Below are 26,784 nucleotides of genomic sequence, written 5' to 3'. Positions count from 1 at the left end.
CCCGAACCACTGTGCCCAGCAAAACGGGGGGCACGGGTCTCCCTGCCACTGGGACATGGGGGCGATACGACAGGACCCCTGAAGGTATACCACTGCCACGCTGGGGGCCCAGGGGTCACCGGCACCCCGGGGTGCGCAGGGTGGGACTGGGGAATTGATAGGGGAAAAGGGGGGACAACACCTGGGGACCCCCAGCGCCAGCTCTGCCAGCCCCAGGCTGGGGGACACTGCTGTGGTGGGGGTCCTGCCGGGCCGCATCCCACCCCCTGCCTGTGTCCTGCCTCGGGGGGCCCCCACAGCTCCAGCTCTACGCCCCACGGACTGGGGGCCGTGGGGTGCCCCCCTCCCGGCAAAGCGGGGTACAGCCTGCCCGGCCCCCGCAGCATGGGGGTGTCCCCAGCCCCGGGGCAGCCATTCCTGGGCCAAACCCGGCCGTGTACCGCGCAGCTTTGAGCCCCTGGCCCCGGTCCTGCCCCCGCTGCAGCCCCCCGTCCGCCCGGCTCCCCCCCCCGCTCCACGTTCCTGCCGCGCTGCCTCTCTCCCCCTCCCGCCCTGCCCCGTGCCCCCGCCCGTCCCCCGGTGCGCGCCCCTCGTGGCCCCTCTCGCCTCCTCGGTCTCTCCCCGGTGCCCCCGCTCGCCCCCCCGCTGCAGGCGCTCGCCCCTCCCCCGGTCTCTCCCCAGTGCCCCCGCTCCCCCCTCCCCCGGTGCCCACGGTCGCCCCCCCCCGCCTGCTGCCCGCCCCGGTCCGCCCCCCCTCCGCTTCTCCCCGCCCCCTCCCGGTGCCCGCCCCCGGCGCTCCCCCCCCCCCCCCGCCAAGCGCGGAGCGCAGCCCCGCGGCGCGGCCCCGGCGGCGGAGCATGGCGGGCGCGGGGGGCTCGGGGGGGCCGGGGCCGCCCTGGTACCACCGGGACCTGAGCCGGGCCGCGGCCGAGGAGCAGCTGGCGCGGGCCGGGCGGGACGGCAGCTTCCTGGTGCGGGACAGCGAGAGCGTGGCGGGGGCCTACGCGCTGTGCCTGCTGTGAGTGCGGGCACCGGCACCGGGGGGCACCGGGGGGGCGCGGGGGGGCTGTGCCTGCTGTGAGTGCGGGCACGGGCACTGGCACCGGCACCGGGGGGCGCGGCGGGGGGGGCACGGGAAACGGGCTGTGCCTGCTGGGAGTGCGGACACCGGCACCGGGGGCACCGAGGGGGCGCTGGGACCGGGATGGGCTCCGGGGGCGTGCCGGGGAACAGGCTGTGCCTGCTGGGAGTACGGGCTGTGCGGCGGGTCTGGGGGAGCACTGGAGGAGTACTGGGAGGGCACCAGGGGGGATCTGGGGGAGCACTTCTGGGGTACTGGGGGGGCCACTGGGGGCCACCAGCACCCAGAGGGCAGCAGGCATGCGTGGGACACAGGGGGGACCTGCTGTGTCCCAGGGGGACGTGCTCAGCACGGGGGGCAGCAGTGCTGGGGGGGGGGGAAAGGACGGGCAGTGGGTGCCCATAGTCATAGGTGGGAGTTGGAGGGGACACACGGACAGGCACAAGGAGACCCAGGGGGTACAGGGAGGCACTGGCATGGCTAGGGGACAGGGCGCTGGGGGAGCTGGCACCTGTTCTGGGCTGGGGGACCAGGCACTGATAGATTGGGTGGGACTGGGGGTCCCCAGGCACTGGGGGACACAGGGCAGTGACAGGGGACAGGGACTGTGGGGAGCAGAGCTGGCTCCAGGGGGGGCGGGACACCCACCCTGCCACCACGGGGGTCTGTGAGAATGGGGGCCTGGACCTTGCCCCATACTCTTGGGGTCCCAGACGCTCACTCAGAAGGTTCTGCCCCCATGCCTGGGGAGTGATAGCGCTGTCCCCTTGGGTCATGCTGCGGGGCTTGGTGGCTGGTGCCAGGCCGTGGGTGGGTGCTGACAGCCCTGGGGGTGCTGTCACCCCCTGCCTGGTGGCTGTGCCATCACGCATGTGGTGGCCCTGGGGACCAGGCCACCTTGCCATCCCTGGGGCTTTGGTGGCACCTTGGCCTGTTGGCAGCACGGCTCAGTGCCTTGCCCAGGTGCTGCTGGGCTGTGCCGCTGGCTCCGCTTGGGGCTGGCTGCCTGCGCCGGCACCAGCACCTTGATGTGGTTTGCGGGGCAGGCGGTGAGGCACGGTGGCGAGGGCACCTCGAAATGAGGCTTTTCCGCTCCCCAAAGAGCCTGTGGGTGCCGGCAGCTGCTGGCTCCTTATGGCAAAGGAGGGAGAAACCAGGAGTTCGCCTCGAGCCAGCCTGCCCTGCCCAGGGCTGTGCCATGTGCCGTGCTGGTGCGAGGTGTGCAGCCTGCATGGTGGCACCATCCTCCTTCCCCGCAGCCAGTGGCTCGTGCAAATTCAGGTTCCTGGCCACATGGCCACAGCGTGGCTGTAGCCACCAGCTCCCCACTGTGAAACTGGGGTGGCGAGTGGCACAGGGGGCACGGCACCAGTGACACGGTGCAGGGGGAGCATGCTCACCCCCGTGAATACCAGCAGCCGCTGGTGACACAGGGCTGGGGGACACATAGGGGCACCTGGTGGGTGGCAGGGGGCTGCAGCCAGGGTCTTGGCACAGGTGGCTGGGTAAGGGGGTTCCGATGTCTCCCCCTGTCTGGCCTAGTGCTTGTGATGGTAACGTGGCATCCCCGCCACAGGGCTGGCTCGGAGGCTGGTGTTGCCCCACGCTGCTGGCCCTGGCAGGCTACCAGGCCTGGCTACGGGTGTCACCAGCTCTGGCCTCCACCACCAGCTCCATGCTGGTGCTGTGTGGCCGTGTCGAGGGCTGGGATCACACAGTGGGGCAAAGCTCAGCAGAGGGATGGCTGCGCTGAACCCTGCTGCAGTGAGGACCGGTGGGGGTCCTTGCCTGGGCGGTGGGCAGGAGTGTGCCGCAGTCCCACCGCAGGGATGGCCAGGCAGGGGTGGCCTGGGCTGCTGGGCCCATGGCAGCGGCTAAAAATAGCTGCGGGGGCAGGAGGAGGAAGGGGAACTGCGCTGGGATGCCGGCAGCGAGCGCCTTCTTCCTTTAACCCTCCTGCTGACGCGCCGTGGCCTCTGCCGGGCTGGCCACGCACACCAGGGCTTCGCCAGAGCCAGCGGTGCTAGCACACGGTGGTGGCACCCGCAGCATGTTGGCGTCGCTGGTTGGTGGGCAGCGCTGGTGGGGATGGTCCCACCGTGTGGTGTCACGTGGGAGGGTGGGGGGCCAGAGCCCCCATCCCAGCTCTGCTGGTTCATGGGGGTGATGGCGGTGGGGTGGTGCTGGCAGGCACGTGGTGCCCCCCTCGCTGGGATGCCTGCACCCCGCTGTCAGCACATGGCAGAGGAGGGTGGTGGGTGCCCCCCACCTCTGGGGGCTGAGGGCAGCCGTGGGGCAGGGGGTGGGTGGGTGGTCCCCACTGTGCCGGCGGGGCCGTGGCAGGATGCCGACAGGGAGCCCCGCTCACCGGTGGCTGAGCTCCCACGTAATGGCTCTTTGTGCCGGCAGCCAGGCGTGAGCGCGGAGCTCCCCGGCCCCCTGGGGTTACTCACCAACCGCAGCCGCAAGCGGTGTGGGGCTGGGCAGCCGGGGGGGCGGCCCCCACAGGATGGTCGCCATGGGAGTCCCCTGCAGCCCCCCGGCGCCCCTCCAGCTGGGGTCCTCTGCACCAACCCCAGTGCCCAGGAGCCCTGTAGCTCCCCCTGATTACCCACAGAGCCCCCGCACCATGCTTCCCCTCCAGCTGGGGTTCCTGCTAGCCCCCCCCTTTCCCCTCCAGTTCAGGGTTCCCCATACTGGCCCTGTGCAGGGGTTCTCCACGTGTTCCTCCCATCACTCCTCCATTGGGGTTCCCACTGTGGAGCCCCCAGCTGCGCTTTAGGGCTTGCCACAGAGACCCCTTGTGCCTCCTCCCAGCTGGGGGTCTCTGTGCTGCCCCCCCCCCCCCCCGCCCTGATCCCAGCAGCTCCATGCAGAGCCCTCTGACACCACTTTGGGGTGTCCCCTGTTGACCCCTCCAGGACTGCGTTGCGTTAGGGACCCCTGCAGGGGTTTCCCACACGCACCCCCTTACCCCCCGCAGCGGGGTGTCCCATATAGCCCCTCATAGCACATTCCCATTCAGCCCCCCACAGCTGCGGGGTTCTCCATGCCCCCCCATGACCCCTGGCTGGGCACTGGGTCCCCCAGGAGCAGCACAGGTGCAGCAGGAGTGTAATGCCAGCTGGGGGGGTATGTCGTACCTGTAACGGGGGGCAGAAATGGGGGATCCCCTTTCTGGAGCTCATGGGAGGATGCTTGTTCTGTGCCCCCGCTCACTGTGGGTCTGGGAGGGGTGGAAGGGGGGGCATGGGGACCAGAACCATGGGGAGCTGGGTGGCACCAAGGGACCCAGTGCTGTGGCAAGCAGGGAGACAGCAGGGGACCCATTGCCGTGGGTTGGCACCAGGGGACCAGGTACCATGCGGTGACACCAGGGGACGAAGTGCTATGGGGAGCAGGGTGGCACCAGGGGACTTGGCACTATGGCAAGTGGGGTGGCACCAGGGGACTCATCACAGTGCTGTGGAGAGCAGAGTGACACCAGGGGACCCAGCACTGTGGGAAGTGGCATGCCCTCCATGCATGGCATGGTGGCAGGGGGGTGCCACCAGAGCAGGGGACACCACAGCCAAGCTGACAGGTGGCTCTGGCATGGTGACAACTGCCTCTGTGTTCACAGTGACCTCTGTGAGCACTGTGGCCGGGGGCCAGCCCAGGAGCCACAGTCCCTGCTGTCGGCACCCGGGGAGGGGGGCGTGAGGTCTGGCTGTGCCAGGGGTCCCCAGCTCCTAACGTCCGTCTGCCGCAGAGGGGACAGGGACGAGATGTGCTCGGGGTCCTGGTCCTGCTTCGCGCGCCCGCTGGCATCAGCACCCCATCTCTCAGCGCCGCCCATCACCCCCTGCCCCGGGATTGTGTCCCCGGTTCCTGTGAGCTTCCATTGAAAAATAAATTACTTCCTGGCCTCCCGGCTGCCAGCGGCTGCCTGCTCCTGCCTGCTCCTGCCTGCAGTGCGGGCAGGGGACACCCGCTCTGGCACACCGATGGGCACTGGAGCTGGGATCGCTGCATGGCATGGGGCAGGCTGCAGCACTGCCTGGGGACACGGGGGTGTTGATCGTAGGGTCCCCCTCGGAGCAAGAGGGGTGTCACTCTGGCAGCCCCAGCATCCATCTGGGACCCCCAGCACCCATCCTGGAGGCTTTTAACTGTGGGAGCGGGGCTGAGACCTTGCAGCTTGTTGCATGCCGTAGCTAACAGCGGTACCGGAGCTCCTTGCCGTGCCCAGCTGGTGCATGGGGGTCCCACAGGATGGGTGTTTGGTGTCCCCCCTGGGCTGCTGGGGGCTGTGTGGGGGCTGTGCTACTGCTGCCCACCCCCAGCATCCTCTGCCTGATGCTCCCCCGGCTGCTCGCAGGTTCCAGAAGCACGTCCACACCTACCGCATCCTGCCTGACGAGGAGGACTTCTTGGCTGTGCAGGTGGGCAGTGTGTCCCCCCCTCCCCGTGACATGGGCCACCCCCCTGGCTCTGTGGGAGCGGGGGCTCCCCCTCTCTAGGGGGCAAGGGGGGTCCTGGTGCAAGCTGCAGAAGATTGGGGTGCCAGAACCCCCCCAGCCTGCCCCTGGCTCCTGCTGGTGGGTGCGGGGGGTGGGGTGGTGCTGGGTAGGTGCAGCAACCCATTTATAGCCCCGAGCCCCCTGTATGTGCCAGGAGCCCCCACGTCTCCCTTGGGGCTGGGAGCTTGGCCTCGGCACTGCGCCACGTGCGTGCCCGGCTCTCCAGCACGGCCGGGCGGTTGGCAGCGCCCATCTTGGCTGGCCGGCGCCGCCGAGTATTTTTAGAGCAACAGAAACCCCTTTGTGCCGTCCGGGCAGGCAGGAAAAAGCCGCCCCCGGGAGGGAGGAGGCCGAGGGTGGCTGCGCTGCCTGCGCCCTGCCGCTGCGGCCATGTGCCATGGGCACCGTGCCCCGCGCTCCCCCTGGAGCTTCCCCCCGTACCTGCCTGGGGGTCCTGGGATGGGGGGTGCTGGGTGACCCTGCCAGCGGGTGCTGAGGGTGCCCGTGTCCCCGCAGACGTCGCAGGGGGTGCAGGTGAGACGCTTCAAGACGCTGAGCGAGCTGATCGCGCTGTACCTGCAGCCCAACCAGGGGCTGGTCTGCACCCTCCTCTTCCCTGTCGAGAGGGAGAAGGATAAGGAGAACACGGAGGACCGGGACTATTCGGGTATGGCAGGGGGAGCCGGGGAGCCAGATGGGCTCCCGGGACCCCCAGTCCTTGGGGAAGTGGGGGGGGGGGGGGGAGTGGGCTGTGCCTGACATCCTCGCATTGCCCCTTGCAGATGGAGAGGATGAGAAGCCGCCATTACCGCCACGCTCTGGCTCCACCAGCTTCTCCAGCACCTCAGCAGGGCTCAGCCCCACAGGCCTGGGGCTGGCCGTGCTGGAGGGGCCGGCAGAGAGGTGAGGGTCTGCACCCCTGCCCGTCCCCTGCCCGTCCCTGCCAGCCCCTCACCCTCCGGCCTTCCTCCCCGCAGCACCAATGGCCTCAGCAGCATCTCCCACGAGTACCTGAAGGGCAGCTACTCGCTGGACCTGGAGGCGGTGAAGGGGGGGGCCAGCAGCCTCCCCCACCTCAACAAGACCCTTGTCACCTCCTGCAAAAGGCTGCACAGGTGGGCGCCGGGCGCTGGGGTGGGCACTGGGATGCCGGCCATGCCGCTTGCTGAGCCTGCTCCTCTCTCCCTCCCCAGCGAGGTGGACAAGGTGCTGGCGGGGCTGGAGATCCTCTCCAAGGTGTTTGACCAGCAGAGCTCTCCCACCGTTTCCAAGATCCTGCAGCAGGTGAGGGGGACATGGGGACATGCCATGCCACCCCCCCACCCCCCACCCCCACCTTGGCCGCTGTGCCCATGCACCTGACGTGGCAACCTGTGCCGTGGTGGGACCACCACTGGGGAAACACCCACCCATCCTACCCTGGCCCATGGTGCTGGGAGGGGTCCTGCCCATCCCGGGGGGCTGGGGTGGATCTGGGGTCCCATTGCGGTGTGGCAGTGGGGCCAGGGCCAGCTGTGACCTGCCGTGGGGTTTCAGACGGCGGGACAGAGCGGGGAGCAGGAACTGGAGAGCCTGGTGCTGAAGCTATCCGTGCTGAAGGATTTCCTCTCCAGCATTGAGAAGAAGGTGAGGCCAGAGGGGCTGGGCTGGGGGTCCCGCCGGGGGGGTGTGCTGTGCTGGCTCCTGCACCGGGGTATGGCCAGGGCATGATCTGTGTGGTGCTGGGGCACAGAGGGGACCTTGGGGGTGGGGGGGACTGGGGGCATGGTGGGAGGGAATTGAAGGGGCTGATGGGGTTGGTGGGGTGGAAATGGTGGTGGGACTCTGGGGCAGCTGATGGAGCTGAGGGGGCTTGGTAGGCTGGGGGGGCTGATGGAGCTGGGGGTCTGGGAGCACTGGTGGAACGCGGGGGCTGATGGAGGTGGGGGGGCTGGGGGGATTGGGGTGCTTGGTGAGCTGGTGGGGCTGATGGAGCTGGGGGCACTGCAGGGGCTGATTGAGCTGGTAAGGCTGGGGGGACTGGGAAGATTGAAGGGGCTGATGGGATTGGGGGAGCTGGGAGTGCTGGTGGGACTTGGGCAGCTGATGGAGCTGGGTGAACTGGGGGGCTTGGAGGGCTGGGGGACGTTGGGGAGGCTGGGAATCTGGGAGCACCAGTGTAACAGGGGAGGCTGATGGAGGTGGGGGGGCTGGGGAGATTGAGGGGTTTGGTGAGCTGTGGGGCTGATGGAGCTAGGGGGACTGGGTGGACAGGAGGATGGTGGTATTGGGGGGGCTGATGGAGGTGGGGGGGGGTGGGAGTGCTGGTGGGGCTCCGGGGCAGGTGATGGGGTTGGTGGGATTGGGGGAGCTGGGGAGTCTTCTTGGTGAGCTGAGGGGGCTTGGATGGGCTGGGGGACTGAGAGCACTGGTGGAACAGGGGAGGCTGATGGAAGTGGGGGGTCTGGGGGGATTGGGGGGGCTTGGGGTCTGGTGTAGCTGGGGGTCTGGGGTTCTGATGGGGCAGGGGGGGCTGGGTGCTGCAGGTGCTTGGCTGATGCCAGCGGTGGCTCTGCCAGGCGCTGAAAGCCCTGCAGGAGATGAGCTCGGCTGCCCCCGCCGCCCCCAGCCAGCCCCTCTCCCGCAAGGCCAAGAGCATCCCGGTGCAGACCTTCGAGGTGAGTCTGTGTGTGTCATCCCACCCCCCCTCCAGCCGCCGTGGTTGAAGGGTCCCCTGGGGGGCTGTTGCAGCATCAACCGCATGCAGCCAGTGTAACACCGAGGGCTCAAACCTCTCGGTGTCCCTGGGCGAGGAGGAGCTGAGTGTGGGGGGTGTTGTGTCCCCCCGCCGAGCCTGTGGCACCTGGTGTCCCACCGCAGGTGAAGCTGGATGTCACCCTGGGGGACCTGACCAAGATCGGCAAGTCGCAGAAGTACACGCTGAGCGTGGACGTGGAGGGGGGGAAGCTGGTGGTGCTGAAGAAGCAGAAGGACTCCCAGGAGGACTGGAACACTTTCACCCATGACAAGAGTGAGGGGCAGGGCGGCGGGTGGCCGGGGCGGTGGCCCAGCACCCTGAAGTGGGTGCTGGGGCTGACTGTGCTGGAGCGCCCCTATGGGGCTGGGTGGTGGGGTGAGAGCAGTTGGTTATCCCCACCCTGGGTGTCCCCCCACCCTGGGTATCCCCCAGAGCCGGGGGGGGTGGGGCACAGTGGCCAGCCAGAGCTCAGCACCCCCCACCGCCTGTCCCTGCTCTCCCCCAGTTCGGCAGCTGATCAAGTCGCAGCGGGTGCAGAACAAACTGGGCATCGTTTTCGAGAAGGAAAAGGATAAAACGCAACGGAAGGATTTCGTTTTCGTCAGCGCCCGGGTGGGTTGTGCTCTGCTGGGACCAGGCAGGAAAACTGGTCCCCTGTAGGGATGGGGGGGTGCAGGATTTAACCCCTGGACCCCCGTTGGGCTTGTGGATGGGTGCTGAGTGCTTGTGCCCGATGGCTGGGGGGTGTCCCCAGCGTGGTCCCTGCCCGGTCCCTCGTGCCCGACAGGTGCTGTGTTTGGCTGAGCTGAGTCACGGGCGCTGGGGGGGCCGTGGGGAGCCCCTCTGTCCCCGCTCACCGCCCCCCTCTCTGCAGAAGCGGGAGGCTTTCTGCCAGCTCCTGCAGCTGATGAAGAACAAACATTCCCACCAGGATGAGCCCGACATGATCTCCATCTTCATTGGCACTTGGAACATGGGTGAGCGGGGCTGGGGGGGTCTTGCTGGGGGTGGGGACCAAGCCGCTAGGGTCCCCCCCTGACTGTGCTGCTCCCCCTGCCCCGCCGCAGGCAGCGTGCCCCCACCCAAGAGCATCACATCATGGTTCACCTCCAAGGGTTTGGGCAAGACGCTGGATGAGGTGACTGTCACCATCCCCCACGACATCTACGTCTTCGGCACCCAGGAGAATTCCCTGGGGGACAAGGAGTGGGTAGATTTCCTCCGCGCCGTGCTGAAGGACTTCACGGAGGTTGAGTACCGCCCGGTAGGAACCTGGGGGGCCTGGGGGCTGTGGGATGCAGACACCGGTGGGTGGTGGAGATGGGCAATGCTCAGCATCTCTCTGGCTCCTGGGGAGGCTGCGGGTGCTGCGGCTCTGCTGCCGCTGGGTGTTTTGGGTGGTCTCGTGGTGGTGTGGGCGCTGGTGGCAGTGGGTTTCCCTGGGGAACAGCCCTTGGTGGGAGAGGCTGTGGTGCAGGAGGGAGCTTCTGCAAGGAGCCACCCCCACAGGAGCACCCAAGGGGCACCCGGCACCCAGCTCCCTGGCACCTGTGGCATGGGGGGACAGGGACCCGCTCCCCGGTGTGTCCCAGCAGAAGCGGGACTCTGACGGTGGCCATGGGCCCACAGGTGGCTATGCAGTCCCTGTGGAACATCAAGGTGGTGGTGCTGGTGAAGCCAGAGCATGAGAACCGCATCAGCCATGTCAGCACCTCCAGTGTCAAAACAGGGATCGCCAACACCCTAGGTAGGGGCTGGAGATGTCAGGTACACAGGGGGGACACGTGGCCTTGGCTCACAGGGACTGGGGCATGCAAGATCGGGGTGGATGCTGCATGAGGAGGGGTCCTGGTATGTCTGTGTTGTGTGTGGGTGGTCCTGGTGTTGTGTGTGTTGCATAGGGAGGGGTCCTGGTGTGCGTGCATTGCATGGGGAGGGGTCCAGGCATGTGTACAGCACACAGGGAAGTGTCCTAGAGCACATCTTGCATGAGGAGGCATTCAGGCATGTGTGCATTGCACAGGGTGGTCCTAGTGTTGCATACCTTGCACAAGGATGGGTCCTGGAGCACGTGCATCACACAAGGAAGAGTCTGGGTGTCATGTGTTGCACAGGGAGGGGTCCCAGCATGTGTGCATGCACAAGGTGGGGCCTAGTGCATGTGTCTTGCACAAGGAGGGGTCTGTGTGTGTGTGTATGTTGCATGGGAAGGGGTCCCAGTGTGTGTGAATTGCACAAGGAGGGGTCCTGGTGCATGTGTGTTGCACAGGAGGAGGTCCCGGTGTTGCATGTGTTGCACGCAGAAGGTGTCTGGAGTGTGTATGTTGTATGAGGAGGGGTCTTGGAGCACACGCATTGTACAAGGAGGGGTCCAGGCACGTGTGTGTTGCACACGGGGAGGTCTTGCTATTAAATGTCTTGCACAAGGAGGGATCCTGCAGTGTGTGCGTTGCATGATGAGTCTTGGTGTCCACGTGTTGCACAGGGAGGCGTCCCACCATGGGTGCTTTGTGCAGGGAGGAGGGGTCCCGGCATTTGTGCCTTGTGTGGGGAGGGGTCCTGGTGTTGCATGTCTTGTACAAGGAGTGGTTCTGAAGCACTTAAGTTGCATGAAGAGGAGTCTTGAGTGTGAGTGCATTGCACGAGGAGGGGCCTGGTGTGTGTCACACAGGAAGGGTCCGGCTGCGTGTGCATAGCATGGGGAGGCTGTGGGTGCCTGTGCAGGCAGTCTGGGTGGGGAGTGTGCCCCATCACCAGGAGCTGGGGACAGCTGGGTACCCATCCCCCAGGGTGGACAGCCTGTGTGTCCTGGCACCTGATTCTGCCCCTGTCCCACATCCCTGCAGGGAACAAGGGAGCCGTGGGCGTCTCCTTCATGTTCAACGGCACCTCCTTTGGCTTCGTCAACTGCCACCTCACCTCTGGCAATGAGAAGACAGCACGGTGAGCACCCGCACACCAGGATGGGCTTCAGCCTGCCCCATGTCTGTGCCACCCATGTCCCTCTGTCTGTGACATCCCCGTCCCCCTGTGTGTCCCCGGCAGGAGGAACCAGAACTACCTGGACATCCTGCGCCTGCTCTCGCTGGGGGACAAGCAGCTGAGCTCCTTTGACATCTCCCTGCGCTTCACCCACCTCTTTTGGTTTGGGGACCTCAATTACCGCCTGGACATGGACATCCAGGTGGGGGGGAAGGTGATGTGGCCCGGGGGCGGGGGGAGCTGTGGGTGTCCCCGCCCAGCCCTGTGCCAGCCCCTCTGTCCTGTAGGAGATCCTCAACTACATCAGCCGCAAGGAACTGGAGCCGCTGCTGAAGGTGGATCAGCTCAACCTGGAGAAGGAGAAGCACAAGGTCTTCCTGCGCTTTGGTGAGGGCTCCGGGAGGTCTGGGGGGGGGGGCAGCCCCTGCTGCCGGGACTGTCCTGACCCACTGCTGCTTTTCATGCAGGCGAGGAGGAGATCACCTTCCCCCCCACCTACCGCTACGAGCGGGGCTCCCGGGACACCTATGTGTGGCACAAGCAGAAGCCCACGGGGGTAGGTGCTGGGCTGGGGGGGTCAGGGTCGCAGGGAGAGACCCCCAGCCTGACCCCCCCCTCCCCTTCCTGCTTCCCATCCCTGCCAGGTCCGCACCAATGTACCGTCCTGGTGTGACCGAATCCTCTGGAAGTCCTACCCTGAGACTCACATCAACTGCAATGCCTATGGTGAGCAGCGTGTGTCCCCCTGCCCCAGGACATTATTGTCCCCCCACTCTGGGGAAAGGGCCCTTCCAGCCTGACGACCCCCCCACAATTGTGACTGGCTGCAGGGTGCACAGATGACATCGTCACCAGCGACCACTCGCCCGTTTTTGGCTCCTTTGAGGTGGGGGTGACATCCCAGTTCGTCTCCAAAAAAGGTGCCTGTGCCCAAGGGGTCACCCCACTCCCCTCTGTGCAGCACCCAGCTCTCCCTGGAGAGAGAAGGGGGGGATCCCGGGAGGGAGGGTCCCGACACCTTGCCTCTCCCTGGAGGGCTCTCCAAGTCCTCTGAGCAGGCGTACATCGAGTTCGAGAGCATCGAGGCCATCGTGAAGACAGCCAGTCGCACCAAGTTCTTCATCGAATTTTATTCCACCTGTCTGGAAGGTGAGAGTGGGTATGGGGGGTGGTAGTGTCCCAGGGGGCTCAGGGGGTTCCCAGGGGCCTGACAGGGGCTGTGCCATGTCCCACCACCACTGCAGAGTTCAAGAAGAGCTTTGAGAATGACAGCCAGAGTAGCGACAACATCAACTTCCTCAAGGTGCAATGGTCATCTCGGCAGCTGCCCACGGTGAGGAAGGGCCGGGGGCAGGCAGGGCTGGTGACAGGGAGGGGGCTGCAGGCAGGGAGACACCCCCCAGCCCAGTGCCAGCATCCCATCCCCTTGCCTGCAGCTGAAGCCCATCCTCTCTGAGATCGAGTACCTGCAGGACCAGCACCTCCTGCTCACTGTCAAATCCCTCGATGGCTACGAGTCCTACGGTGAGTGCCAGCGCTGGCTACCCCCAGCACGGCGCCGCCCTCCCGGGGGGGTCCTTTGTGGATGCAGACCCCTGACCCCCACCACTGCCACCCTCAGGGGAGTGCGTCATTGCCCTGAAGTCGATGATCGGCAGTACAGCGCAGCAGTTCCTCACCTACCTGTCGCACCGGGGCGAGGAGACGGGCAACATCCGTGGCTCCATGAAGGTCCGGGTGCCCACTGAGCGCTTGGGCACCCGTGAGAGGCTCTACGGTGAGCACCCCCTCCATGCTGGGGGGGGGATGGTGGGGATGGGAGACCCCCTGCTGAGTCTCTGTCCCTTGGCAGAGTGGATCAGCATCGATAAGGACGAGACGATGGCCGGCAAAGGGAGGGTGCCGCTGGGTGCCAGAGCCAACCAGGACTATGCCAAGTACGCGGGACAGGGCTCAGCAGGGTGGGGGAGCAGGGGTTAGGCGTCCCGAGTGGGGGATGGGGGTCCTGGGGGGGACTGAAGCATCCCCCAGTGCCATGGGAGCATGGGCATCGCTCCGAGCATCCCTCCAGGATGGTGTACGTGACATGCTTGGCGACAGTCCTGGTGCGACAGTCCTGGTGCTGGCTCTGTGCCGCACAGGTCAGGATCGGGTGGCTTGGTGCCTCTGGGGGTGGTGCTGGCCCCGTCACGGGGGGCTGAGCCCCATTCTGGGGGGGCTGAGCCCCGTGGGGGACCTGACACCTCTTGTTTCCCCAAGGTCAGCGGGGCGGAAGCCCACCAGTGCCGAGCCACCCGCTGCTGCTGCCCCAGCGAAGGTCCCAGAGGACCCCGAGAAGGGCAGCACCGCACTGGCCCCCCGGCCGCCCGCACCACACCGTGGCACCGCGAGGGACGAGGCTGCCCTGAGCCGGTAAGGGGGGGATGGGCAGCGCTTTGGGGGACACCTGCTGGCTCCCCCTGCGCCCAGGGGTGCCACACTCCCCCCGTGCCCACAGGTCCAAGGTAGAGGCAATACTGGAGCCGGCGGCGGGGCCGCTGAAGAACAGCTTCAACAACCCGGCGTACTACGTGCTGGAGGGGGTCCCGCACCAGCTGCTGGTGCCGGGGGACCCCGGCAAACCCCCTGCCCCCAAGGCCAAGGTGCAGCTGGTGGTGCCTGAGCGCCGCCGGCACCCCTCAGCTGGGCAGCTGGCGTGCCGCAGCGAGGAGAGCTCCTCGGATGAGGATGGCGGCACCCTCAACCTGCCGCCGCCCGATTTCCCACCGCCGCCGCTGCCACGGGAGCTGGAGCTGCCCCCCGGCCCCTTCTACGGCAGCGCCAAGGAGGTGCCGGTGCCCACCGGGCGCGAAGAGCCCAAACCGCGGGCGGCTGCCGGTGGGGCCGCCTTCGGCGAGTCTCCCCCCCCCAAGCTGCACCCCCGGCCCCCGCCGGCTGCCGGGGCTGGGTTTGCACTGGAGGGGCCCGGTGGGACCCCCATTACCGGGGGGCTGCCTGCGGCGGGGGGGTTACTGGACGACCGCTCTTGCTCAGTGCTGCAGATGGCGAAGACGCTGAGCGAGGTGGACTATGCCAGTGGGAAGGGGAGGGCGGCCCCCCCGCCGCCACTACTGGCCAAGGCAGGGCGGATGGAGCTGCCCCCCCGCTGCCTGCCCCCTGATTATGGCCGCCCCCTCGCCTTCCCCCCCCACTCCATCCGGGAGAGCATCCAGGAGGACCTGGCTGAGGAGGTGGGTGTTGCGGGGTGGGGGTCAGGGTGCTGGCACCCCCCTCCCCCCCGGTGCCCTCCATCGGGGCTCCCTCTGGGGGGACCTGCGGGGGGGCATGGAGGTGGGAGGCACTGGTGTTCGGGATGCAGCGGTGGTTTGGTGTCTGCCAGGCTGTGGGGCAGAGCTGGGGTGGCAGGGGGCACAAACCCCAGCCAGGAAGGGGAGAGGCTGGGCACCCATCCTGCTTGGTCCCACACCTCTGGGGCCAGGGGCTGCCCGCACCCCCTGCCTCGGGGATTAGCTGGGACTAGTTGGGGGGTCTGGGTATGGCTGCTGGCCCTGGGAAGGGACCCTCCGTCATGCAGGGGGGTCCCATCCTGGGGTGCAGGGCTGGAGGGATGCAGGGCTGATGGTGCGGATGCTGCCACGCAGGCACTGTGCCAGGTGGGCCGTGGCGTGGGCACCGTGCCCGGCGTGGGCGAGTGGCTGCGGGCGCTGGGGCTGGAGCGGTACGAGGAGGGGCTGGTGCGCAACGGCTGGGACGACCTGGAATTCCTCAGGTAAGCAGCCCTTTTCCCCGGGATGCCCCCCCAGGGACCCCTCAGCCCTGCCTTGCCAGTCCCAGTGGGTCAGTGTCCTCCCCAGGAGGTCCCAGCAGTGCCGGGGTGGGGGCACCCTGCCCTAGGGAAACCCCCGAGGGGGGTACCTGATGCCCCAGGGGGTCCCTGCTGCTCCCCAGGGCTGTGTAGCCCCATGGCGGGGGTGTGTGTGTGTGTGTGGAGCTGTTGGGGGGGAAGTAGGGTGTCCTACACCTGCCAGGAGGGTCCCCGCCTGGGCTGGGGTTAACCCTCTAGGGGCAGCGGGCCCCATGCATGTGCCCCTTCCACAGCGACATCACGGAGGAGGACCTGGAGGAGGCTGGCGTGCTGGACCCCGGCCACAAGCGCGTCCTCCTGGAGAGCCTCCAGCTCCATAAGTAGCTGCAGCCAGGCATCCCGTGGCCCGAGCATCCCGCATCCCACAGCCGGCATCCTGCAACCGGTATCCTGCACCTGTACATCCCACGGCAGAGTATCCTGCATCCCACGGCCGCGTATCCCACATCCATGCATCCCACCATCACCAGCAGCAGTCGTCACCAGCACTGGTGGGAGCACCGGGACCCCCGTGGCTGCCTCCCAACCCACCCCGGGTGCTGGGCAATGGTGGTGGGCAAGGACTTGGGGGGGCAGGGGGGTGGCGGGTCCTGGTCAGACAATTTCAGGGGGGGGGGTCCCACCAATGGGGCCTCCCCTTGTTTAAGTTATTTCTTATTTATTGAGAGAAGGGATGAGCATTCATCTCGTGGGCCCGGGGGTTCTGTGGTGAAGGGGGGGGTTTAGGGTGAACCCCAGGGACCTCTGGCTCCCACCGTGGCCCCTCGCAGCCAGGGAGGAGGAGGAAGAGGAGGAGGAGGAGGCCCTGAGCATAGCTGTGTCTCAACCCAAGTGCCTTTGTGATGTCCGGCTGGGCCCGAGCTGGGATGTGGGACCAGAAAGAATGGGATGGGGGGGGGGGGGGGGGGGGCGCTCTGCCTCCCACCACTGACGACACCGGTTGGAGGTTGAGGTGCCTGTCCCTACCCTGTTGGTCCCAAACTTACCTGGGGGGTCCCACCACAGCAAAGCCGGGTCAGTGCCTTCACCCACCCCCCCTCTCACCACCACTGGTGCCTCTGGGGTGTCTGCCCCTACCCAGCTCCCAGTTTGTCCATTAGGTACTTGTTGGATCCGTCCCCTCCCGGGGGCTGCATCGCCTTCGGTGGCAGTGGGGCTGTTACCCAGATCCCCCTATGGGTGCTCAGCCCCCACCCTCACCAAGTGCTCTTCGGGGGGATCCCCAGGGTGGGGGTACCCGGCATGGGGATCCCCTAGCCATACCTTCCCTGCTGGGGTGACCCTCCCAAGCTCTCCCAGTCCCCGTGGGCTGCGCCCCAGGGGTGATGGGGGGGGGGGGGGGTGATGCCCACCCCCAGTCTGGCTCCTCAACCCCACCCCCACCCCCAGACCCCCTGTCCAGGCCCTGCTACTGCCGCTCTGACTGAGATGAAGGATGGGCCGGACCCCCCCCCCCCTCCCCCCCCAATCCCCTAACAGGGCGTTTGGTGTGTACTTAATCCTACTAAAAATGCCGTCGTGTTGTGCTCCGTGTTTTGGTGGATTGTGTTAAATCATGAGCTATTGGGGTTTTTTTAATGTTCAATGCCGTGGTCATTGTACATCTCTCACCTTGCACCAGGGGATGCATGGGAGGGGGGCAGGATGAGGAACCAAGATGAAGAACTGGGTCCCAGCACTGTAGGGACCCTCCAGGCTGGCCATACTGGTGCCAGCATGGTCAAGGACCCTCCAGGCTGGCTGTGCTGGTCCCAGCACAGTGGGGACCCATTCCTCTGTCCCCTTCCCAAGGAGCAAGGCCATGCATGGGACTCTCCTGCTGCCCTGTTTCGAAGCCCCCATCCCCCTGGTCCCCAACACACAGTGCCCCCCGTCCCTCACACCCACTGTGGACCTCAACCCAGCACCCCAACACTGCATCCCCAGGGCTCCCTTGTGCTGAGCACCCTGCCTGCACACCCTGCAGCCCCCTGCCCACTCCCTGCCCATCCTGGGAAGATGAATGCCCCTGGCCCCCAGACCACCTCCCCTCACTGCACCCAGGGCTGCTCATCACCACCATCCTGGTGCCTCGGGGACCTGCTCCATCACCCCCCCAGGGCACCGAGTGGCCCAGGGGGCTGTGTGGGGCACCCCTGTCATTGCCCCGGCCTCGAGGGGCTGCCCGCTGGGTGCCACCCCACATCCCTGGGGACTTTCAGGATGGAGGGGTGGACACCCAAAAGGTAGCAGGGCTTGTGGATGGGAGCCTGCAGCACCCTTGGCATCGCCTGGGGGGGTCCCTCACCAGCACAGAGGGGCTCGGGGGGGCGGGGGGGGGGGCTGTGCAGACCCCGCACCTACCAGCAGCACTGGGGGGAGGGGTTGCAGTGAGGGCAGGGGGCTGGCAGCATCTTCAATAAATTAAGTTTTATTTGGATTAGTGTCATTTGCAAATGGGGTCAATAAATTACAGAACGGTTAAAAAAAAAACAAAAAGAAAAGAAACAAAAAGAAAAAAAGTGAAACCCAAACCCACCTCAGCCAGTGGGGGCAGGGGGGGATACCACACGGACCCTCAGTGGGGAGGTGATGGAGACAGGGACAGGGTCCAACCGCCACCACCACACAGACAGGGATGCAGGCATGGCCATGCTGATGCTCACCGTACTGCAAAGCCCACCGGCACGGGTAGCATCGGCACGGTGGGCGCAAGGGGCTAAGCTGCACCCCATGCCCCCCATCAGGTCCCTTTGCAAGGTCACTGCTGAGGGGTGATGTGCCAATGGCGGGGGCAACGCAGGCTGCAGCCATGCCAGCTCTGGTGGGAGCCCCCATCCCATTCCCGGTGCTGTGGTGCCAGCTGGGGAGGGGTTGCAGCTCCTCTGAGGGGTCCACCAGCTGTTCGGGGGGAGGGGGGGTCCGTCCCATGGCAGCCCCTCTCCAGGCGAGCTGCAGCATCACCAGGGCGGCTCAGCCCTGGCACAGCAAGATGGTGGCAGTTCCTGGCACCTCGTCCCCATTGGCAGCATCCTTGGTGTGGCCAGGGAGCTCAAAGCCCAGGTCCTGCATTTGCTCCCCAAAATATCATGGCACCCCACGGGGGATTCTCCTCCAGTCCCACTGGGCCAGAATGCTGCTGGGGCGGTCAAATCCCTGTATGCAGGCAGGATTTGAGGGGGCATCAACCCCTCCCCACACCAAAGAGGCTCTTGCTGCCACATTCCCTGGCGCTGCTCACCCTGTGGCCCCCCCAAAAACCCCATCCCTAAAGTGCTTCCTCACCCCCAGCATGGAAGGATGTCCTGGGGGGGGCCACTGCAATGCCAGAGCACCCTCAGTGCCATGGGGAGCCCCACAGCTGCCCCCATCCCTGGGGTGCACCGAGACCCCCCTAAAAGCACGCCGGAGCAGTGGCTATGCATGGGGCATGCTAGCTGGGCCAGGGGCTGCTGCCCCCCCCCCCAGACACCACCGTGGCTCCACAGCACCCATGGCCGGGTGGTGCCGGTGGGTGCCGTCGGTGGGGGCTGCCCCCAGCTCTGGGTCTGTCCCACCAGTGCAGGGTCTGGGAGAGGGTGGGGGTGCCATGGCCCCCTCAGGTGCAGGCAGCCAGGCAAGGGTTGGGGGTCCCCAGTCCATCTCCCCGCCAGCAGCTGTTTGCTGGACCATCATCACTCGGTCCATGGTGGGAGCAGCAGCGCGGCGGGCGGGGGTCGTGGGGCAGCGGTGGGGGGCTGGAGGGGGTTCGGGGCAGCCGGAACCAGCGACCGGCACATCAGAAGAGGTTTGTCTTGAGGGCATTGGGCTTCCGATGGAAGGAGGAGAGGACGCCGGAGAAAGGTCCCGGCACAGCTTCAGCAGGCTGCCAGGCCTTCAGCAGGTCGGCGGCGTTGGTGGTGCCGCTGCTGGTGCTCACACCGGGCCAAATGGGCGCCTTGAGGGTCTGGGGGGGATGGCCGGGTCCCATGGGTGGCCCTGCACCAGGGCTGGGGCTCAGGCTGCTGCCAGGGCTGCCGAGGCTGCCGGCGGCGGGCAGGGATGCCGTGCTGTCAGGCGTCGGGCTGCAGTTGGACTCCTTGGACTCGTCGTCCTCCGAGGAAGAGCGCGGCTCTGACTTCTTGCCAGTGCCACCGGCGGTGCCGCTGGCACCCTTGGCATTAGCTGCCCGCTCTTGTTTGCGGAATTTGGCTCGGCGGTTCTGGAACCAGACCTGGAGGGGACGGAGGGGACGGGAGGGGACAGGAGGACCCTGTGCCACCGTCCCCAGGGCTTCGGGGAACTCATGGGGTCAGGCAGCTCTGCAGCCCCCTGTGCCAGGGAGCTCACCCCAGGGTGCAGCACCCCACTCCCATGGGCAAAACTTTTTCCACAGCGTTGGGAAGGGGGCAGCGTATTTAAAACCAGCTAGGCTTTGGGGTGCTGAGGCCAGGCCTGGCACCGCCGCAGTGCTGTGGCATGGGCACCGGCGATGCTGAGGGACACTGCCGGAGCCTGTGCTGCACCTCTGCCTGCATCTCACCGGTGTCAGAGCCCCCCGATACAGCCTGTGCCCCCCAGCGCATGCTTTCCCCATGGCACCAACCGCAGTGTCGGCCCCCCTCACTGTCCCTGCCTGGGACCCCCCTCTGCGGCAAGGGCTCGGTGGCACATGGCCCCGCAAAGTGCCAGCCAGGGGCCGCGGCTCTGTGGGCACCCCCACTTCACTGCCAGTGGTGTCCCCGCAGGACCAGGCCCACCACGTCCCACCCCCAGCCGCAGGAGGCCTTTGTCCCACAGCCCTGTGGGTCCCTGTGGTGCTGCGGCGTCCATCCTGCCTGCGGGCGGCTGCCAGCCCCGCCATATCCCCTGGCTGTGCCACGGCACTGGGGGATGCTACGGGGGGGAATGGGGGTCCCGGGGGCCTGTCACCCGCAGAACATCCCTGGTGCTCAGTACAAGGACATGCTGTGGGGTGGCTGAGGGACCGAGACAATCCCTGGGGTGTCAGGGACACGGGTGCTGGCTCTGCCATGCTGGCATCTCCCACTGCTGCCCCCACGGCATGCTGCTGGAGATGGATCTCACTGCTGGCACCCACAGAGGGGGAGAGAGGGGGCTGGGGCACAGTGGGACCCACCAAAGGCACCCAGGGTGGCCGGTCCTGAGCCGTCTCCCTCATCACCGAGCTGTGGGTCACCACGGCTCGGGGTACAGCAGGCAGCCACACCCCAAGAGCAAACCCGGAGCGCTCCCTTACCCTTACCCATGACGTGCCTGCTGCTCCAGTCCTATCCAGCCCCCCTCATCCCTGCATGGCCCCCCATACCCCGGCATGGTCCCATCTCCCCGTGGCACCCACTGAGCACCTGCCCTTCACCCATGGACATGGGGGACCTTATTTTTTCCCCTGTGTGCTGACAAAGTGACTCCCCCTATGGTGCCCGGATCTGTGCTGGGGGGGCAGGAGCTGCCTCACACCACCCAGTTTTCACCCAAACCCAGAGCTGAGCTGGGGCTGAAGCCGGACGGGGACCCCCACCCCAATCCTCATGCATCCCACGGCTGGGCTGGAGGCTGACAATGGGTCCTGCTGTGGGACGTCACCTGCCCCATTGAACCCTCACCCTGAGCAATGTCCCCCTCTCTGCAGGGGTCCCACTGCCCACGGAGACCCTCAGCCCGCTGCTCCAAGGGACATTGTCCCACCCGGTGCCATTCCCCACAGCGAGACCGGGGGTCTGCACCGACAAAGGCGGGTCTGCGCTGACAAAGGGGGGAGTCTCCATCCCCCACAGCCTCTCACCAAACCCACCCGACCTCGACACATTTCAGACTGGAATAAATCGTTGCTGATGGGTCCCAGCGCAATGGTGCTGTGGCATGAACCAAGCCCCCCTGTCTCTGCCGGCAGCCAGGCTGAGCCCCCCCAGCAAAGCAGAGCTGCACCCACAGCACGGCCACACGGCGCTGCCGCATCCCATCCCCTCACCACTGCAGCTGGGTCCCGGCCCCCTCCCTGTCCCCCATCCCATCCCATCCCCAGGGACCTGCCCGGGCAACACATGGGGAAACGCTCCGGTCCCAGCCAGGGCACCCAGCACCAGGAAAAGACAGGAATGCGTTTGATCCTTGTGGGGGAGGGTCCCCCCATGCTGGAATCCTGCGGTGGGTCCCCATTGCTACCCCAACCTGACCCCAACGTGAGGATCCCACGGGTGGGCTGCAGCTGCCTGTCTGTGCAGTCTGGTGGGACCGGAGCCCCCAGCCCCCACCGCCCCAGGCTCCCACTGTGCCCCCCGGCAGCTCACCTGCACCCGGGCTTCGGTGAGGTCGATCTTGAGGGCCAGCTCCTCGCGGGTGTAGATGTCGGGGTAGTGGGTCTCGGCGAAGACCCTCTCCAGCTCCTTCAGCTGGGAGCTGGTGAACGTCGTCCGGATCCGCCGCTGCTTCCGCTTCTCGTTGATCCCCGATGGGTCCGAGAAAAATTTGTAGGGCACTGGGGAGGGAGAGGAGGGGTGAGCGGGGCCAGCATAACGGGCAGGACCGGCAGGGCCACGGCGGGCAGGGGCACAGGGACCCACCGGGCAGACACCCACCGGGAAGGGTGAGCAGGAGGCACCGGGCAGGATGCAGGGAGCAGGGACACACCGGGCTGGACACACCGGGCAGGATGCAGGGAGCAGGGACACACCGGGCAGGACACACCGGGCAGACGCACCGGGCAGGGCAGGGACACCGGGCAGGGACACAGCGGGCAGGGACACCGGGCGGGGCGGGCAGGGCAGCCGCGGCGCTCGGGCGCTGCCTCCCCGCGCCCCCCGATCCCGTTCGTTCGTTCGTTGCCGCCGCCGCCCCCTCGGCGGGGCCCGGGCGGTGGGAGTGGGGCCGGGGAAGGCAGCGCCATGCGGGGCCGGGGCCGGGGGAGGCGGCCGGTACCGTCCGACGGCTTCTTCGTTGTCGGCGCGTCCGCGGGCAGCGCATCCGCGGCGGCAACGAAAGCGGAGCGGGGAGAGGGGGCCCAGCGGCCGCGACCCCCGTCCAGCCCCGCTCCGGGGCCGCCGCCGTCCCGGGGACCCCGGGGACCCTGCGGTCGCGCACGGGGCGCCCGCCCGGCACCGCTGAGGGACCGGGAACCGAGCACCGGGCACCGACGGTACCGGGGACTAACGGCGGCGGGCGCCGCTGCCACCGGGCGCCACCGGCAGCCAGTACCGACGGTACCGGGAACCGGCAGCACTGAGCCCTGATGGCAGCAAACATCGACAGCAGCGGTTACCGACGGCATTGAGCCCTGACAGTACCGAGCACCGGCGGCATTGGGCACCGACGGCAGCAGGTACCGACAGCAGCGGCCAACGACGGCACTGAGTACCGGCAGTACTGAGCAGCGACGGCCCCGGGAACCGACTGTACCGGGCACTGGTGGCAGCGTGCACCAATGGTACCGAGCACCGACGGCCCCGGGAACCGACGGCATCGAGCACTGACGGTACCGGGCACCGATGGCCCCGGGAAATAGCAATACCGGGCACCGGCGGTACCAAGAACCGACGGTACCAAGCTCTGACAGCATACCGGGCACCGACGGCCCCGGGAACCGGCAGTACCGGGCACCGACGGCCCCGAGAACGGGCAGTACCGGGCACCGACGATACCGAGTCCCGACGGCCGCGGGCCCCGATGGCGAGGACCGCTCGGGGCGGGGCCGGGGGCAGGTGGGGGTGCCCCGGTGGGCGCGGGGAGCCGGGGGTCGCGGGTCCGTTACCTGCCGAGTAGGGCGAGGGCTGGTGGTCGCGCAGGGCGCCCAGAGCGCAGTTGGCGGAGGCGAGGGGGGGGCAGGCGGGCCCGGTGCCGAAGCCCCCCCGCATGGGGCTGTACTGGAAGGAGCCGGCCTGGCTGCAGGGGCTGAACTCGTAGGCGGACGCCTCCATGGCGGCCACGCAGGAGTCGTAGGAGTTGAGGTAGGAGTAGTCCATGGCGAACATGGAGCGGCCCCGGCTGCCGCCCGCCCGTTACCGCCGCCGCCTGCCCGCCGGCCCCCGGCCCGCCCCCGCCATCCGACGCCCCAGCCCGCCCCGGGCCGCCGCGCCCCGTAAATATACCGACGGGGGGAGCGGCGGACAAAGGCTGCGCTCGCCGGGGGCTTTTGCATGACAATATCTCCCGGGGACGGCGGGCGCAGCAGGAGCGGGCGGAGCCGCTCCCCCCCCCCCCCCGGCCGCCGCCCCCCGCCCTTAACCCTTCGTGGGCGCCCGCACCCCCGGCCAGGCCCGGCCCCGGCAGCCGCGCACGTCGGGGCGGGCGGGGGGGAGCGGCCCCGGACGGGGGGCCCGGCCCTGCCTGCGGTGGCGGCTCCTTTGCCGCCCCCCGGCTCCAGCGGCCCCGGGGCCCGGCCCGGTAGAGCTCCATGTCCCCAGCCCTATCCTGCTCCCTGTTCCCATCCCACCCCACCCACCGCATCCCATTCCAATCCCCAACACATCCCATCCCAGTCCCTATTCCATCCCATCCTATCTCATCCCAATCCCCACCCCATCCCATCCCATCCCATCCCATCCCATCCCATCCCATCCCATCCCAATCCTCATCCCGTCCCATCCCGTCCCATCCCACCCCAGTCCCCATTCCATCCCATCCCATCCTGTCCAGTCCCATCCCATCCCACCCCACCCCATCCCGTCCCATCCCAGTCCCCATTCTATCCCATCCCAATCCCCATCCCATCCCAGTCCCCATTCCATCCCATCCCATCCCATCCAGTCCCATCCCATCCCAAGCCCTATCCCATCCCATCCCATCCCATCCCAATCCCAATCCCCATCCCACCCCATCCCATCCCAATCCTCATCCTGTCCCATCCCACCCCGTCCAATCCAGTTCCCATCCCATCCCAATCCCTATCCCATCCCATCCCGATTCCCATCCCATTCCTCTGTGCCTCCTGGATCCATCCCCACCCAACCCCCGCCCCCCTCCCTGCTGCCCCCCATCCCCAGATCCCCCCCAGCAGCACGGGGAGGGGGGGTCCCAGGGTGCCCAGACCCACCAGGCACCCCCCCACGGGGGCAGTCCCTCATCCCATGGCAGAGCTGGGGCGGGGGGTGCCCCTCAGCCAGCGCAGCCCCTGTGTCTGGAGACACCCCCACCCCTGCCCCTCGCAGGGGTCCCGTGGAGCTGGGGAGTGGGGCTGGGGACCCCTTTGTACCCCACAGCTCTGATTGGGTTCCTGCCCATTCTCAGCCCCAGCCATGCCGGGGGCGTTGCGTGATGACCCCAGGGAAGGGGGGGAGCCCTGCGGTGCCCCGCGGGGGTGGCGGCCTCCGGCCCCCACCCAGGGGACCCCCGGCCTCGGGGAGAGCTGCCTCCTCGGGGGGCTCCGCCAGCACGGGGAGCGAGGGGCCGCGGCCCCCAAGCACGGGACAGGCAGCAGCTAGTCCCTGTCCCCCACGGGTCACCCCCCTCCTGGCCCCTTCCATTCATCCACCCCGATGTCCCCAGTGTCCCCCCCCCAGCATCTGCTGCCCTCACAGGTGCCCTCCGGGGAAGGGTCCCCACCGTGGGCCCGGCTGGGCTGGGGGAGACACGGGGGTCCCTGTCCCGGGGTGGGGGGAGAACTTGAGGGGCTGGGCATGGCAGGAGGGCAGCAAGGGCACCCCGCCGTCCGTGGGTGTACGGGGGGAGCGGGGGGGGGTGCTCAACCTCCCCTCCTCTCCCTGGGGGGGCCCTGCTCTTTGCCCCCCCCCCCGTCCAATTTGCAGCCTGGATGAATTTCAAAGCGCCGCATCCCGCCCGCTGGGGCCACGCAAAGGCTTTACCCCTTTCAGCGGCACCGGGGGGGGGGGCGATGCAGGGGGGACGTGGGGGGATTTGGGGGGGGATTTGAGACATTTTCAAGACAAACACTTTCACTAAAGAGGATTTAAAAGTCTAATTACGCTCAGCTAAGGGCTTTGTGCCCCAGCGCAGCAGGGGGGGGCTCGCTGCCCTCCCGGTGGGCACCAGCCCCCCGCGCCCCGGGGGAAAGGCCGGATCCCGTCCAGGTCCTGCGGGATCAATTCTGCCCACGGGGCTCAGCCCCACGCTGCCACAGGGCTGGGGCGGGGGCTCACGGCACTGGTCCGCGCCGTCCTGGGGCGCTGCCCAGAACTTATCCTGCCCCACACCTTGCACCATCGCCTGCCCCTCGTACTCCCCCCATCTCCCACTCTGTATCTGGCCCCGCGTCCAGCCCCACATCCTGCCCATTGTGTGCTACCCCATCTCCTGCCCAGCCTCCCTGCCCCATGTCCTGCCCCACACACTGTCCCATGTGCTACCCCATGTCCTGCCCCATCATCTCCCCCCCCGCATCCCGCCCCACACGCGACCCCAGTCCCGCAGGGCAGAGCCGGTGCCCCCCCGCTCCCGGCTCCCTTCACCGGGAACAGCCCTCGGGGCCACCCGGCTGGGCCAGGTGCGGGGCCGGTCCCTCGATGGGACCCTGGGGACGCCCGTGGTTGCGGGCCGGGGCCGGTGGGTGCTCCCACCCGCGCCCACCCCAGCTGCCGGCCGAGCGGGCAGGTTGCTAAACAAGTTAATTAGATCACGGGGCTGGAGGTTGGCGGCTGAGCGAGAGCCCCGACTGTCAGGCTGCTGGAGTTGTGAAAAAGTTAATTCAATTAAGTTTTCCCTCTAAACTAATTAGGCAGCAATCTGCCACGCAAGGAGCTGCTGCTATTGCTACCCAGAGCCAGGGGCAGAACGGGCCGGGGGCGGGGGAGGGGGGGGAGGGCGCGAGGAGGATGAGGGGGTGAAGGGAGTGAGGAGAGGGAGCGGGACAAGGGGGGTAGGCGGTGGGGAGCAGGATGGGGGGTGAGTGGGGGTGCCCTGACCCTGCCCGGCCTGGGACCGCCCCCCCCCCCCCGTGCGTCCCGCAGCTCCCGTGGGAGCTGGGGCAATACCTCCTGATTTTGGCGGGTGAAGGAAGATGGGTGCTAGCAGCAGGGGCGCCCAGCTGTCCCCAGCACTGCCTGACGGGGTGGGGGCACAGGCTGCTCCCCCCGCCCCTTCCCCCTGAAAGGGTGGCAATGGCAGCAGGGAGGGCTGGGCACAGTGGAGGAACTGGGACAGGGACCCCCATCCCTCCATCCTGCTGGGCTCTGGGGGCCACCCGGGACCCGAGGGGCTGTGTGCGGGTGCCCAGGTGGGTCGGGGCGCCTCTGGAGCCCTCTTTGGGGACAGCCATGTCCACCGCACAGCTCACGTCCCAGCTTTGTCGTGGGCATTGGCCACACGCAGCCGGTGCCCAGAGGCAGCACCCGCAGCATCATGCCCATCCCTCCAACGCCTGTCACCCCACGGGGACCCCCGGATTTTGCACCGGAGGGGGTGTCCTGGTGGGTGCCGGCCCCGCTTTCGGTCCCACACCATGCACAGCCCAACTGGAGGCCTCTGGCCGCCGCGACCATCGCTTTGTTCCCGGTGACAAAGCCCCGAGCCGGGGCTGCGCCGAGGCCCCTCCGCTCGCTGGAGCTCGCCTGCCCCTAATCGAATTAGGAGCCCGGCACGGGGCTGAAGGCTGGCGGTAATTGAATTTCCCCCGTCACAGCCTGATGTTTCTCCCCTCCGGATCCTGCCTCCCGTTTATTGTTCCCGGCCCGGCTGCGGTGGCACATTT

At 67.6% G+C, this 26,784-nt stretch overlaps 2 protein-coding genes across 2 annotated transcripts; one reads left to right on the top strand and one right to left on the bottom strand.

Moving 5' to 3' along the window:
• The first annotated feature begins 811 nt into the window (after positions 1-811).
• Positions 812-16,617, top strand: INPPL1 (inositol polyphosphate phosphatase like 1). The gene is made up of 28 exons (XM_055803261.1): positions 812-1,018; positions 5,442-5,505; positions 6,100-6,250; positions 6,366-6,486; positions 6,561-6,698; positions 6,777-6,867; positions 7,120-7,209; positions 8,142-8,240; positions 8,443-8,593; positions 8,826-8,932; positions 9,195-9,297; positions 9,388-9,584; positions 9,950-10,067; positions 11,167-11,263; positions 11,366-11,504; positions 11,590-11,689; positions 11,770-11,858; positions 11,947-12,028; positions 12,133-12,222; positions 12,338-12,451; positions 12,547-12,635; positions 12,739-12,826; positions 12,924-13,079; positions 13,155-13,239; positions 13,562-13,714; positions 13,800-14,532; positions 14,944-15,071; positions 15,401-16,617. The coding sequence occupies exons 1-28, from the start codon at positions 858-860 to the stop codon at positions 15,489-15,491; spliced, it is 3,825 nt and encodes a 1,274-aa protein (XP_055659236.1). The 5' UTR covers positions 812-857; the 3' UTR covers positions 15,492-16,617.
• A 2,293-nt stretch (positions 16,618-18,910) lies between these two features.
• Positions 18,911-23,174, bottom strand: PHOX2A (paired like homeobox 2A). Its single transcript, XM_055803260.1, has 3 exons — positions 22,894-23,174; positions 21,437-21,624; positions 18,911-19,359 (listed from the first exon to the last, which is right to left on the bottom strand). The coding sequence occupies exons 1-3, from the start codon at positions 23,111-23,113 to the stop codon at positions 18,925-18,927; spliced, it is 843 nt and encodes a 280-aa protein (XP_055659235.1). The 5' UTR covers positions 23,114-23,174; the 3' UTR covers positions 18,911-18,924.
• Positions 23,175-26,784: the final 3,610 nt, after the last annotated feature.

Source organism: Falco peregrinus, chromosome 4 (assembly GCF_023634155.1).
Source record: "Falco peregrinus isolate bFalPer1 chromosome 4, bFalPer1.pri, whole genome shotgun sequence".
Classification (NCBI taxonomy): domain Eukaryota; kingdom Metazoa; phylum Chordata; class Aves; order Falconiformes; family Falconidae; genus Falco; species Falco peregrinus.
Note: the sequence above shows the minus strand (reverse complement) of the source record. Positions and strands in the feature narration are given on the sequence as shown.

What these genes read in the sequence shown, in the direction of transcription:
- INPPL1 (XM_055803261.1), top strand. Translation starts at nt 858, where the DNA reads ATGGCGGGCGCGGGGGGCTCGGGGGGGCCGGGGCCGCCCTGGTACCAC. An exon ending in CTGGAGGGGCCGGCAGAGAG is followed by an intron (nt 6,487 to 6,560) that starts GTGAGGGTCTGC and finishes TCCTCCCCGCAG; the next exon opens with CACCAATGGCCTCAGCAGCA. An exon ending in CATTGGCACTTGGAACATGG is followed by an intron (nt 9,298 to 9,387) that starts GTGAGCGGGGCT and finishes GCCCCGCCGCAG; the next exon opens with GCAGCGTGCCCCCACCCAAG.
- PHOX2A (XM_055803260.1), bottom strand. Translation starts at nt 23,113, where the DNA reads ATGTTCGCCATGGACTACTCCTACCTCAACTCCTACGACTCCTGCGTG. An exon ending in GCCCTCGCCCTACTCGGCAG is followed by an intron (nt 21,625 to 22,893) that starts GTAACGGACCCG and finishes CTCCCTCCCCAG; the next exon opens with TGCCCTACAAATTTTTCTCG. An exon ending in TCACCGAAGCCCGGGTGCAG is followed by an intron (nt 19,360 to 21,436) that starts GTGAGCTGCCGG and finishes CGTCCCCTCCAG; the next exon opens with GTCTGGTTCCAGAACCGCCG.